The sequence below is a fragment of the Vombatus ursinus genome, unplaced genomic scaffold, assembly GCF_900497805.2.
Source record: "Vombatus ursinus unplaced genomic scaffold, bare-nosed wombat genome assembly UNPS02014770.1, whole genome shotgun sequence".
In the NCBI taxonomy this organism is placed as follows: Eukaryota; Metazoa; Chordata; class Mammalia; order Diprotodontia; family Vombatidae; genus Vombatus; species Vombatus ursinus.
Genome location: NW_020954548.1, coordinates 23,629,723 through 23,644,597, shown reverse-complemented (window position 1 = coordinate 23,644,597; position 14,875 = coordinate 23,629,723). Strand labels below are relative to the sequence as shown.

The 14,875-nt window shown below is 37.2% G+C and overlaps 1 protein-coding gene across 4 annotated transcripts in view; it reads left to right on the top strand.

Annotated features, from left to right (window-relative positions):
- KDM4C (lysine demethylase 4C) overlaps nt 1-14,875 on the top strand; it is a 480,568-nt gene that overhangs the window by 431,772 nt on the left and 33,921 nt on the right. For all 4 annotated transcript variants that reach the window (XM_027862930.1, XM_027862929.1, XM_027862927.1 and 1 more), the window contains one exon: nt 3,817-3,987. In XM_027862930.1, the coding sequence (XP_027718731.1) occupies nt 3,817-3,987 (171 nt within the window). The remainder of the gene's footprint in view (nt 1-3,816; nt 3,988-14,875) is intronic.

The following is a 14,875-nucleotide window of genomic DNA, read 5'->3' as shown; positions in this document are numbered from 1 at the left end:
AGAACATTTGGCCAAAGTGTAAACTCATAGCTCTAAATTATTAAAGTACTTTTCTCCATTGTTGGAGTTTTCATGAAGTTCCTGTTAGGTGTGTAACATTCTGCTGGGTACCAAAGTTCAGGACCTCTGTCTTTCCTCAGTGTATCTAGTTTGTGATCAATGTAACCCTGGTTACATTGCATCCTGGTGCAGATGCTGCTGTCAGCTACTGATACTCCAGGGAAACCTCTATCATCTACATCCTTGATGTCAAACTGAAATAGAAATGGAACCTTGCAGCTGGATGTTGGCTTAGAAAACCACCAATTAAGATTATCTCTGTTGTATTGCAATGTTCTTTTGTTAATCTTTCTGAATGATATTTTGATGTGGTTCCAGATAAGCCCAGAATGGAAACTCCAGTTTTTCCTAACTTCTGAAGTTCAAAAGGTTATTCCTTAATCATGGGAAGGGTGAGAAGGAGAGAAAGTTGCTTCTCTCTTCCCAAGGGCAATTCCCTCTTAAAAGTCCTTCACAGTAGAATTTGACCACTACTAGAATGTGTGATTCCAAACTGACTTGCTAAGTTATAACAAAGTCAGATGACTGATGGATAGTACCACTGGATTTGGAATCAGTAAAATCTAAGTTCAGATCCTTCCTGAGACACTTAATAGCTATATGGTTGAATTAGATGACCTTTCAGGTCCATCCTAGCTCCAAATCTATGATTCTATGATCCTAAATATAGAATATCATCCCATAACAAAATTAGAGGAGAATGAAAGACTAACTTTCATAGTTATGACTATGGGAAAAATTTGTAGCCAGACATTATAAAAATACCATCTCAACTATATGATATTAAAATGCTTTTGTTGGAAATAAACATAGCAAGAATTAATAGAATAATGAGGTTTGGGGGAAAAATATTTGACTTAGAACTTTGATAAAAGTCAGATACACAAAATTTATGGTGAATTCACACAAATTTGAGTCTATTAGCCATTCCCCAATAGACAAGTATAGCCAAAGCATGTGCACTGTTTTCAAAAAAAGAGGTTACTATTAAGCACCTGAAAATGTTTAAAATTGCTGTAGTCAGAAATTAAAGTTAAAACATTCTAAGGTATTACTTTGTGCCCATTAAACTACTTAAAGATGGGAAAATGAGATAGTTATGGGAAGACTAAGACTAGTTTCAGCAAATCACTGTTGTTGAAGCAGTGACTTGGATTCACCTATTCTGGAATATATTGGACTCTTTTCTGGAATTTTGCAAGAACAGTTACTCATTTTTTACTTAAATTTCACTTCTGGGACTACACCTACCAAGGAAGTAATTAGTAGTGTGCATACACACACACACACACACACACACACACACACACACACACGCTTATATACAAAGATATGTTTAGAGTAGCGGTGCTTTTGATATCAAAAAACGAATCAAAATATGTTGGAACAACAACTGAAAAAAAAAGAATACAATGTACTTATACTTAGGATAGGATGAAATTCCCAATTTAGTGAAATACCACCTTCCTCATAAAGTGTTCTCTTATCCCCTATGTCAATGAGGACCCTCATCCTCAGGCTTCAGTTGGCCTTTTCTTTTGTAACTCTATAGTATAAAGTATAGTATAAAATAAAGTATTTTTATACTATAAATAATTTTTATAGTATAAAATGCTACCATGTAGCATTGTGTGTTATAGTTATATATGTGGGCTTGTCTCTATCTTTGACTACCAGATTGTAAAGTCTTTGAGAGTAAGAGTAATGTCTTATCCCAGTTTTGTGTCTTCCCCAGTACCTAATACAATGAATACAATATACTTTATAGTGATTAAAAAAAAATAGCATTGTAAGTATTCATACAGCAATATATCATGTTGCTTTAGACTATATGGTTGCCATGGTTTTCCAAAGTCAGGGTAGAGTCTAATGAATCTATCATAATTTCATGGAATTTAAAGAAAAAATAATTTAGAGAAAGGATAATTTAATAAATGTAGAACTACATTACCATCTGCTTTATCCAAATCCTAAGCAGATATGTTCAGAAGCAATAAATATCTAATGGATGGCAGTTTTATTAAAGCATGTGCTGGGAAGGAGAAATGACCTAGATTGGATACACCAGTTATACTGTAATTCATAGGTCAATGTGAATATCTCCTGAAGAGGAACAGCAGTTTGAAGCAAATAATACTAAGTTGAAGCCCTGGCATGGACTAATTCCAAGCCATTGTTTTTTAAAATTTACAAATGCAAAGGTTTTATAAGTTTGGAGACATTTGTAGCTATGGGTATTTATTATTGCATTTGCTAGTCTTTTTTTTTTTTTTCTTTGTAAGGTTAGAGACATTCTAAAGGGGGAAAAGGAAGAAATTGGGTAATTGGTTTGGCATCTGTCATGCAGTATCTTCATGCTATTTCAGTAAACATTTCTAATTCAAAACATTTGTTTTGAAAAAGACATAGCATTTAAATCACTCCAGGCTTATTAACATCTTCTTCTGTCAAAAAGTTTGCATGCCCAGCTGCAGCCAGAGGCCTATTGAATTTTACCTAGCCAACCTAGCAACCAATAGGAAATGATTTATAGCTCACAACAGCTCAGGGAGGAGGTGAAGGGGCAGAGTGGGGAGAGGGACCCCCTTGTCTTATTAGCCTGGTAAGACACTTTTGATTTCATTTCTCCAGATGACAGGGTCCAGTGTGTATGTAGGAGACACATTGGGGATGCATTTCCTGCGTGATAACAGACACATTTTTCCAAGTCATGTGTGTATATTTCATCATATTCTCTTGGTCTTCAGTAGTGAGCATTTGATCACTTATGTTTTCTCCTGCTGCCTTGGGAATGCTAATCCTAGGGAGCATATAGGAGAGATTCTTAATGCTATGAAACTATCTTTTAGATATTCTTCTTAAAGATCTATGATTGCACTAGTGTGTGTGCCCTCTACATCATAGTACGTGGTCTTCTTGGGATGCTAAGGCCAGCCCTGTGGGTGATGAGTTATTCCTACTTTAAGCAGACTGGTCCTAGATAACAGACAATTTCTCTTTCAACCTGTACTCAAAGTCTAGTAAGACTTTTCAGGCCTTGTATTTCAAAGCCATAAATAGCCCTTAAGGGGCTAGGGTCACCTTCATATTATAATAAAGCATCAAAGTAGAATTTTAGTATAGAATGATTGCTATTATGTTAATTAGTGATTAATTTCAATATAAAACTATTCTAGATTGAAGTTTTCCTTGTCCAAATCACCAATCCTGTATGCTATTAGCCCAGCTTTACTGAACACCTTAAAAAAAAATCTGTTCAACTAGATATGCTAACACATACCTATAATTCCTGTTACTGGGGAGGAGAAGGCAGTGGATCCCATAAGCTCTGAAATTCTAAACTACAATAGGACTAATGGTGATTGGGTATTTGCACTATCTGGCTCCAGTATGGTGAGTCCCCAGGTACAGGGTCAGAGCTAACTAGGGTAGCTAGCCTACCTAAGGAGGTCAGAAACAAAGCATGTCAAAACTTCTATACTGATCATATAAGTGAGATTGTGAGTAGCTACAGTACTTCCAGTCAGGGTCAGATAGGGAGACAAAGTCTTAAAAAAAAACAAAAAACATCTCTTGACCATAGAAATGGATATTTTTAATGATTCGGCAGAATGTAAGCTCCTTGACAGCAGGGACTATTTCATTTTTGTCTTTGTTATTCCCCAGTATTTTGCACAGTGCCATGTATACAGTGAGTGCATAAAAAAATTATTGATTGATTATCTTTCCCTTTCTCTCTCTTCATCCATGTGAAAGAGATCCAAAGCTTGTGAAAAGGCAATCACTGTTGGTCAGACTGTCATCTCAAAGCATCGGAACACACGATATTATAGCTGCAGAGTAATAGAGGTGACGTCCCAAACCTTCTATGAAGTTGTGTTTGATGATGGCTCCTTCAGCAGAGATACTTTCCCTGAAGACATTGTGGTGAGTACGTTTGCCGAGGTGGCTCTCTGTTCTGTGTGTGAGTGAGAGTGAGTGAGTGAGTGAGTGTGTGTGTGTGTGTAAATATAAGCAAACTCTATTCCTCAGGAATGTTTCTTTTGACCTTTAGAGAAAGATTGTTGACTTAATATTCAATTCATGTTTGTTTTTCTCTATTGCAGAGAATTATTATTTTCTAAGTCTTCCCAGACTTCTCATTCTAATTAGTATCCACTCTTTCACTAAGAGAATTCAGATTAATATTCCAAAATTCCATTAGTTAAATGAGAAATGTGTTCAGCCAAAAAAGGTGAAATAAGAATTCACCTATTCTCTTCTTTAGAATATTCATATTTCTTAATTTTTTTTATTGTAATGAAGGATACGGCTTTTATTAATCTCTACTGACAGCACATTTGTATCCATGGATATTCCGTGTAATACTGTAAGAGGGGGAAAAATCATAAAGGAAAAGTAATGTGCAATTTATTTGGTTCCCTCAATGCAAAGCAGGCCATGGTTTCCTCAGTTTTTTGTACTTCCTCTCTTTTAAAAAATTTTTTAAATGGCTGCGAACACATAGTATGCTTATAATAAAGGAAGTGATATTTTGGCAAGCCATTTACCAGAAGAATATTTGTAATGGAAGACCTTTGAAACTAACATCAAATTATATAACAGAAACCAAAATTTATTAGAGTGATCATGTTACCCTTTTTTTAAGTCACCTTTCTTGTAATCCCCAACATACAAGGCAGTAGCCTTAAGGGGGAAAAAAAGATTTTTACTGATGTTTTCATGTTGTTTGTATTTTAAAGTAGTTGCTTAATGATTCTTTAATAACACATTAGGAGCAGCTGAATATTTAATGTGACCTTACTACAATTGTTTGTACCTATCTCTATGGTTTGTCTCTCGTGAGGAATTTGAAATATTGATCTACTCACTTTGCTGTACTAACATTTTTAAGCATTTAAGAAAGACAAGTACATAAACACAAGTGACCTTATTTAAAAGATGGGAAAATAAACAACCCCCACAATACACTAAAGTTATTCATTTGCATTTCTTTTCAAAGCCTTAGACAGTAGTTCCATTTCTGCATGATCATAACTACTGATAGGCAGTAAATTACCTTCTATTTATTAGATTCGAAATTGGGATTATGGCAGTTAGTGGCAAGAAGAGCCACGTCCAGTTGTTAGTCCAACATAGCAATTTGCTGCTTAGGGTGCAAGCATGTTACAAAAATACAATCAAATAATGGCTGTTCTCAGGACACAACAGCACTGAGGCTACAACAGAGATAAAACACATGGGGGAAAGATTCTGAGATGTTAGCCATGAAGGATAGAGCAAGGTATTCCCTGGGGGAAAGACTGTGCCACTATAGAGAAACTCACGTTCTTTCTTGGATAAAATTGGTTCTTTAGGAACTCCATTCATTTTGGTGAGATATTTTATCAGAAGAATAGTTATAATGGAAGACTTTTAAAATCAAGATCGAATTATGTAACTGAAACAAAAATTTCATATAGTTGTAACAGAGTTATTTTTTTTTAAGTTACCTTCATTGTAAACTGAATAGGAAGCAATAGGAATAAAAAATGAATTAATGTGTCATTTCTCATGGCGCATTTATCCCCAGCAGACTAACAGTGCCTTGTACATGATTAGCACCTAGTAAATGTTCTTCCTAGGGAATTTAATAGAATTGCATGGTGGAGTGAAACAAGCAGTAGACCTGGAATTGGAGAAGGTAGCTTTGAATTTTATTTCTTTTGCTTAGTCTGTGCGACCTTGAGCAAGACACTGAGCTTTCTGAGCTATCGTTTTCTATTCTATAAAAGGAGTGGGTTGGATTAGGTGCTTCCATATGTCCCTTCAAACTCCAAATTCTCTTATTTTTGGAAGCCTAACACAGTGCAAAGTGAATACTTGAGTGAAAGACTATTTCTGTAAGTTCAGATTTCCATTTCCAACCTCCAGACCCTTTTCCTTCAGGCAGCCCCTGTATAAACCTTTTCTGTTACTGCCTGCATAACCCTAAAACTCCATGAGAATTATTCTTTGACTAGCACTTTAGAAAACATTTCTGTGCTCTTTGTACTTCCTTCCACAAGTCTCTGCTTTCATAAATCATCATATGAAACTCCTTTTCTAGACATTTGTACCATCCTCAAAATAGAACAGATGTTTGCCCATAAACAGCAGCCAGCAATCACTTGTCTTAGTGATAGGAAACACTTAAGTTTCAGGGCATTGTGGAGAGCAGAGGCTAAGGTTCACGAGAAGCTATTTGAGGGGAAACATTTGCATGGTTTGAGGAGAGAAATATAATATTTTACTGAGTGTTGTTTGGAAGTTTGTGAAGAAATATCTATTGTCATTTTTGTATCTCAAAAACAGTAAGAAAGACTTGACTGTTCAGCTTAAGATATTAGTGAGGGAGAAGAGAGATAGAGAGAAAGGGCCCAATGGCTTGCAGTTACTCCTGGTGCCCAATACAAATGCCGTTGTTTGGTATTTAAATCCTTTCATAACCACACTGCAGCATATCATTCCAGCTTTATTATACATTATTCCCATTTAATTATTCTTCAGTCTGACCAAACTGCCTTTTAATGCTGTACTTCATACACAATATTCCCTCTCTCAACTCTGTGTGTTACTTAGAATTTCCCCTATGCTTGGAATGTGCTCCCTTGCCACCTCCACCTCTTACAATCCGTAATTTCTTTCAAAGCTCACTTACAGCACCACCTTGTACGTTAGAACTACTCTGATCCCTCTGACGTTAGCACTAAGCATCAGAATTACCAATTATATGTTTTGTGTGTGTGCATATATACACACATATTACATGTTCATATGTGTATGTATATGTGTGTATACACATATGCACATGCGCACGTGCACACACACACATATATACACATATTATCTATGCTGATAGAATATGAGGTCCTTGAAACCAAAGACTTTTTCATTTTTATCTAGCCTGGTACCTGGCACATTGTAGGAGCTTAATAAATGCTTGTTGTGTGATAGAATGTATGTTAAGGTAATTGATAGAAATTATTGTCCTCAGTATAGTTCTGTTATATGCAAAAGGTATAGATTAGAGGGCAACCACCTAGAGCTGCCTGAATGAATGAATGAATGAATGGATGAATAAAAAAACATTTAGGAAGCACTTTCTATATGCAAGTTACTGTGCTAAGCATTAGGCATGCAAATCCAAACTATAAGACAGGCCTAGCTCTCAAGAAGCTCACATGCAGTTGACATTTAATTTTAGAATCAGAGTTTCCTACATATTCTAGGTGCCTTTGTAGTAAATCCACCAGTGTCCTCTTCTGCCACCCATCTTCCTGGCCTCATAGCTCTGATTGCCCAAGCTGCCACAATAGTACATATTATATGCCTAAATCATTATAACTATAAAAGTAACATTTATAACAAACTTCAATTAGCTCAAAGATGAGATAATTTTATACCAGCCAAAATTCCCTAAATCTAAAGCATTTACCATTTATCAGCTAGAAAGAACAAACAAAACTATATTATACCACATATTTTTAACACAATCAGTAGATCCTCTGGGAAACTATGCAGTGCTTTTTAATGACTCCAAACTTCTCTCTCAAAAAAGGCCCATCTGTTTAGCCTCAGTATGGAATATCATAATTTCTAAAAAATTAAAATTGTCCATCTCCCATAGGGCAATGGAGTGGCAGATGGTGGGCTTAAGAAGGCATGCTATCTATGCTTTTCTGAGCCCTTTGAAATTTACTCTCCTAAAATCTAAGGTACAAATTAGTCTACATCTAGCATACCTCTCTTCTATCACAAATTATATGACAGAATGGCCACTTGTGCTGCAGGTTTCTACTCTTACTACCTCGACTACTTCATCTTGCTTTATCAATGAATCAAAATAAGCATTTACTAATGTGCCAGACATTATACTAGGAATACAAATAAAGTGAATGAAAGAATCCCTATTCACAACAAGTTTGTATTTTAATGGAGATGACCACAGGGACATAGATAATTATATGTTCAGAATAAATATAAAAAGAATGCATCTTGAAGAAAGAGAGAATCTGGGTCTAAATAGTAGTTTTCCTACACTTCTTCAACCTTTTGAAAGATGAAATTATAATTAACTCAAGTTAGTGCTTCAGCTTTTGGCAGAAGGAATACTAGCAAATTTCCATACAGATGAAGTCCACTATTACTACAGTATGCTACTTTTGAAATAGTTTTGTAATCTTTGTATCTCTAGACGTTAGCACAGTGCTTGATATCATAGTAAGTGCTTAATAAATGCTTGTTGACTGGCCAATTGATATACAACGTTTGGATACCCCATTATTTATTCTGTTTCAATTTGAGTAAAATAAACCCTTCTAGGTCCAAATTCTAGTTGGGGTCCTGTTTCACTTAGTCTCAGTGATACTTATGAGGTGAAATTGTCTTCTCTGCATTGGATCCTCATGTTATTTATTTACATATACCTTTTTTTACTTTTAGTTACAGAAATCTTAAGCCATGGGTTTTATTTCTCTCCCTCTCTTCTTAGATATTATCTCACATGAATTACTAGGCCTGTCTCCTGCTGTTCATATATGCTACTAGACTTGTCAGATCTATGAAGACAGTTTTCTATCTGCCTTCCCATCTGCAAATTAAAGCCCTCTTAATTAGATTAAAAAAACTACATGCAGTTGTGTTTTTTACCAGGCTCAATTATTGATGCACTTCATCCCTTGTGTTGTAAGCAGTCATCCAGACATCCAAATCCTATCTTTTCCTTGTTTTAGGTAGATATTCACCTTCCATATCGGCCTTATTTAGTTAGTAGTACCTCAAGATCTTCAGTTTTTGTTTGTTTTCTTTGGGGAAGAGAAAAGTTTGCCCTAAACATCTCAATCTTTAGCAATGCTTTCTAGGTTCCTTCTGATGGTATCATCTGTCTTTCTGTTATTCACCACAATGGGGCATCAAGGGTTGCCTTCATCTCAGGAGGCCGTCAGTCAATCGTTTATTGATGTCCCAGGAAGACAGTGGACTTGTGCTAACTTGTTACTCCTCAGTAGAGTTACTGCTCAGCAGCTACCCTTTCTCTTCTTGGATCATTATTGAATGTCTTCCCATCTCATGGCCCCTATAAATCAAGCACTAGTTCTTGAAAAGAATCTACTTTTTCTATTAACAAACATTTGCTAAACTCCTACCATGTCCCAGGCACTATACTGCCTACAGATACGATCCAATTCACCCTGCGTCAGAAAGAGCATCATACTTACTATACATAGATCCAAATAGTCAGTGGATCTTCTTTCTCCCCTTTTTCCCCCTGTGTCACATTTATCTACCATCTAATTTCCTGACAGGTGAAAATGTCCTTTTTACCTCGTTACATCCTTTGTCCTCCTTTGTCTCTTCATATACTTCCATTCTTTCAGAAAATACTTCATTCTCCTGGAAAATCTAGAGAGTAGGAATGTCATCCTCAAGCCTTTTCACTTTCTCCTCGAGGACAGAGACCAACTTGCACTTTGTACGTACATGAGTGTTACATAACACAGTTAGAACCGCAAGCATAGTGCCTGGCAGGTCACAAAAGAATTCTCCTTGCTATCCATCTTTACCTGAAGGAAATTCCATGGGTTTCCTGTATCGTCTTCTTGGTACCTCTCTTGACTGACCTTTGTGGCTACCAATTGTGATAAACAGACTCTTTTCAAGACACAAATGTAATTAGATCCTACCTTCTCATTCTAATTATCAGGGATTTACGGATACTTTCTTTTACTTCCCTGGACTCTAGGTTATCTGACTTGTCTTGGGAAGCAAAGGCCTAATTTATTTAACAGCCAGAAGTAGGTAAGACACAAGCACACAAGCCAAAATCCAATATCCAGGTGTTTTACTTCTGTGTCATCCAGAAATTGTCCAAAAAATTTCCACTCAACAGAACACCTGCAGAACGTATATATCAGTTCAGTTAAACTCAGCATGCCATCTGAAGCTGTCAGATGAAGTAATAAAAGATATATTGCTGTATGACTTAACCTGTCAGTCTCAGAAATTTCGACACAGGAACTGATGATTTTTTTTGTCTCCTGCTATTCTCTGAAATGGAAGTGTCTCCACCTGAAAGAACTCAGTAAGCATAGAAATACTAGGGTCCCTTTTTTAACTGACAAACCCAGAAGCCTTTGGTATGATTATGCTGACACTAATGTGACTACCTCCTTTTAGTACCAGCCCCAAGAGAGTGTTGAGTGTGATGAGAATGTTGAAGCCTGTGCTCCATCTCTCTGTGACTAACTGCACATTAAATTCACTGCTGGCCGTGAGAAGAGCAGGGCCATTTAGAAATTCGACAGCAAGAGTCCATCACTGGAATTTTCACAGTGGCCTGCTGCAGTTTTCAACCTCTGTTGAAATATAAAAGAAGCACTTAGATGATCAGCTAGGACAAGACTAGAGCTTTGTCAAGTTACTCTACACTAGCGCAAAGCAAACTTTTAGGCTTTTCAAACAGCTGTGGTTTTCTGTTTGTGTTTGTATGTGTGTTAGATGTGGAATCAGCTTCTGCCTTTGGAACCTCCTTACCTCCTAGCCAATTCTGTCCTCTTCTGGTCGTACTGAAACTTGGACAGGAAAACTTTTATCCTTTTTAGAAGCTTATTATAACACTGTACCCTGTATGGATGATATATTAAAATAAATGTCACTGGGTTAATAGGGTTTGTTTGGTTTTTTTTTTCCCTAGTAGCAGTTATCAGCCTATTACCATTTCTACTTAATTGAAGTGATTTCCCACAGTTTCTGCTACTGTTTGCACATGAAATAGTTTTTAGTAATGGTTGGTTATGATACCATGTGTGTCAATGTCTATGTCTGTGTCTGTCTGAGTCCTTGGGGGTGTAGGGACATTATTGAACCTGTGATTTCATTGCTGGTAAGGAAACTTCTACCAAGGCAACTGTTCTGCCGTTAGATAACCATGTGTATACTTACCTCTTTACATGTTACATTCCCCTCTCTCCTCTCCTCCCTCTCCTGCCCCCCAATCCCTAGCAGATTATAAGCTCCTTGAGGGCAGGGGTAGTTTTTCATTTTGTCATTGAAAAATGTCTACCATTATGCCCTGCATATTCCCAACTTTCACCCATTCCCACCTCCACCCAAATCAATCTAGGTAACTTCTGGTGTGGAAACTCCCTAGTCTAATACACATTTGCAACTTATAGTCTTAGAGAATTGCCTAGAGCACTGAAAAGTTAGGTGACTTGCCCACAGTCATAAAGCCAGTTTGTGTCAGAAGTGAAACTTGAAGACATATGCTACAGATATTTCCAAGAAATGTTGATAGAATATATAGTTTCCCACCAAAATCCTGCTTTCAGGCTTTATGTGTTAAGTGGCTACAGACTTTTTAAAGGCTGTGCCCAGGGGAAGATTAGGAGCTTCAAAGGCTTTACCAGTATTCCACTTTTCTCATTAATTTGGCTTGATTGTCCTCAACAGGGTAGCACTTAGAAACATCTCCAAAAAGTGGAATACTCAGTTCCCCTATAGACACTCAGGATAACATGGACATCAAGCAAAAACTGTTATCAAAGTCAAAGATAGTCAAGAATTCTCCTTGTCCTTTCCAGTGGGCCTCCATCTTCTCTTATGACCCTATACACTTAGAATGCTACCCTGCATCCCTAGCAAAGGGAGAGAACGTAGTGTCATTCACTGGCCAATCCAGCAAATGTGTTTTGACTACAGTGGGTAGACTATAGCTAAATGGAGCCCTAATATAGGGGAACTACTAGGAGATTTAGTTAGAAAGTTAAGGTGATACAAGATTGTGGAACACCTAGAAAGTCAGGCAAGGAGTTTGGACTTTCTCTGGAAAGTAATGGAAAAGTACTGGAAATGTTCAAACTTGAGTGGGAAATAATTAACAGAAGATACATATAGGCAATGTTGTAAAGATTTACTTGGAAGAGGGAGACTGGTATGAGGGAAACTAGTTAGCAAATAACAACAATAGTAGATAGTACTCCATGAAACTACTATTGTTGAGGCAGCTAGGTGACAAATTGGATAGAATGCTAGGCCTGGAGTCAGGAAGACCTGAATTCAAATGTGACCTCAGACACTTGGTAGCTATGTGACCCTGGGCAAGTCACTTAACCTCTGTTTGCCTTATTTCCTCAACTGTAAAATGGGGATAGTAACAACACCTGCCTTGCAGGGCTGTTGTGAGGATCAAATGAGATAATATTTATAAAATGCTTAGTACAGTGCCTGGCACATAGGTTATTCCTTTCCTTTTCCCCTTTCCCTTCTCCCCTCAACTCATACAAATTGGCAAAGGCTTTGAATTTCTTTTCCAGTAGAAATGATGGTGTGAAAGGCAGTGTGCATAGTGGTAGAAAGTAGGCCTCTATCTTAGGAAGAAATGGGTTTAAGTCCTGCCTCTTCACATTCTGGGCATATACATTCTGAGTCCACCGGGCAGTCTGGAAAACCTTGAGTTGCAGAACAGGTGCAAGTCTACACTCATGAATCTCTTCATCAGGCATTACCTGTACCTATGAAATAATAGACCCAGTAAAAAAAAAAAAAAAAAAGAAGAAGAAGAAGATTCTCTTTAGACTCTCAGCTCTCAAAGGGATTTGTCTTTCCTCTAGTAATGAAGGTCATAGTCCATCTATGCTCATCCATCCTGCATGACTCCTGTCAATATCCTCCCTGAAGTTAGCCACATTCTGCTGTTCCTTCCTTATTGTGTCTGTTATGGGGCAAGGAGACTAATGTATCACATGGTCTAAGTAGAGGTTATCCCTTACTCTTACCAAGTAATCAACCCATCTTCTTTTAATCATACCTCTCTGATATCCTTTAATCTTATTCTTTATTTTTTTTTAACATGTTGCAGCTCACTCCATTGTATGATCTTCCATTGCCTGCTAAGTGATACTCTAGTATTCCAGGACATTGAGGCAGTCAGTCAATCAAGAAACATTTATTAAGCACCTACTATGCGCCAGGCACTGTGCTAAAGAGACAAAAGATAGTCTCTGCCTTTAAGGGACTCACAGTCTAATGGGAAAGCAACAAGCAGACATCTGTACAAACAAGTTGTATATGGGATAAATAGGAAATAATTGACAGGGTGAAGGTACCAAAGTTAAGAAGGGTTGGGAAATGTGCAATTCCCAACAAAGTAATCTAGTTTAGCAGAAGTCTAGTGTATATTCAAGATAGTTTCATGAAATTAGGCTGGAAAGATAGGATGAGTCAAACTATGGAGTAACTTAAAAATTACACAAGGGAAATTAAATTTTATTTGGTAAGCCATAGGGAGCCACCAAATTTTTGAGCAGAACAGTGACATGTCTAGATCTATGTTTGAAAAAGGCTAGTCAAAGAATAACAGTAGCTCACACTGATATAGCACTTTGGCATTTGCAAAGTGCTTTCATGTATCTCTGATTGTCCAAGTTGTCCAAGTATTGTGAATATTATTTTCAAATGAAAAAACTAAGGTTCTTAGAGACTTGTCAGACTCTACTATGTCATAGGTCAAATCTGAACAGAAGTCTTCCTGATTCCAGTACTCTATTCACTATCCCATGCTGCTAAGGCATAAGAAAGATAAACCAGAGGGGAGATGGAATGCCAAACATGGGATTTTAGTTGGGACTTAAAGGGAGCCAGGAAAGTCAAGAGGTGAAGATGAGGAGATATATCATTCCAGGCATGGGGAACAGCCAGAGAAAATGCCAGGAACTAGCAGATGGAATGTCTTGTTCATGGAACAACCAGGAGGCCAGTGTCACTGAATCAAAGTATGTAGTGTTTGTGGTAGAGAGTTAGATGTAAGAAGACTGGAAAAGGAGACAATCGAGATTAAGAAGGGCTTTGAATGGTAAACAGGATTTTGTATTTGATCCTGGAAACAATAGGAAGACATTGGAGTTTATTAAGTAGGCAAGCGTTATGGTCAGACCTACGCTTTAGGAAAACCGCTTTAGTCAATGAATGGAGGCTGGATGAGAGTAAGGAGAGACTTGAGGAAGGCAAGACCCTCCAGCAGGCTATTCCTATAATCCAGGTGTGGGTGATGAGGGCCTGCACCAGAGTGATGGTACTATCAGAGGAGACAAGGGGGAGTATGTGAGATGTTGCAAAGTCATACAACATTGACAGAATACTGTTAGTAAAAAGATGTTTCTGTTTCTGGGAGATTGTGGGGTCATTAAAAGAACTCTACAATTTCCCATTCATACAGGAAGGCCTAAGTCGTTGAAGAATCCCTCTTATCCAGATTATGATGTGCATTTATGAACCATAATGAACCATAGAATTTGTAGATACTGAGACAAATGAATGAGGCTAGATTTTCTTTAGTACATAAACCACTCTTAGCAAATGTCATTGTTAGGTATTTTGGAAATCTGCATTAACTGTTAAAGCCATGAGAAGACCATCAAAGTACACTCAAAGTTTGTTTACCAAATGCTACTCTAAGACAAATGAGTTTCTGAAGCTTCCAAAATAATCTAGTTTTCAGCCAAAAGAAGTAAAAGTTCAAGAGCATTTCTTTTTTCATTATTTGGAGTTCCCCTGATCCATCTATTTCATCCAGCTACCATCCCTTTTCCCTCATCAGTGCCATAGTTTTTAAAAAAGTAATCATTTATATCTTGATGTTTCCTTCTACACTCCCTTCTTTTGTGGTTCCTTCTCTCCCTTCTTTCTTCAAACTTTACTAAAACTTCACTTCTGAAAACTCACTAATGACCTCTTAATTGACATATACCCAGTGACCTTTTTTCAGTTCATGTCCTCCTTGACCTCTTGCTTTTGC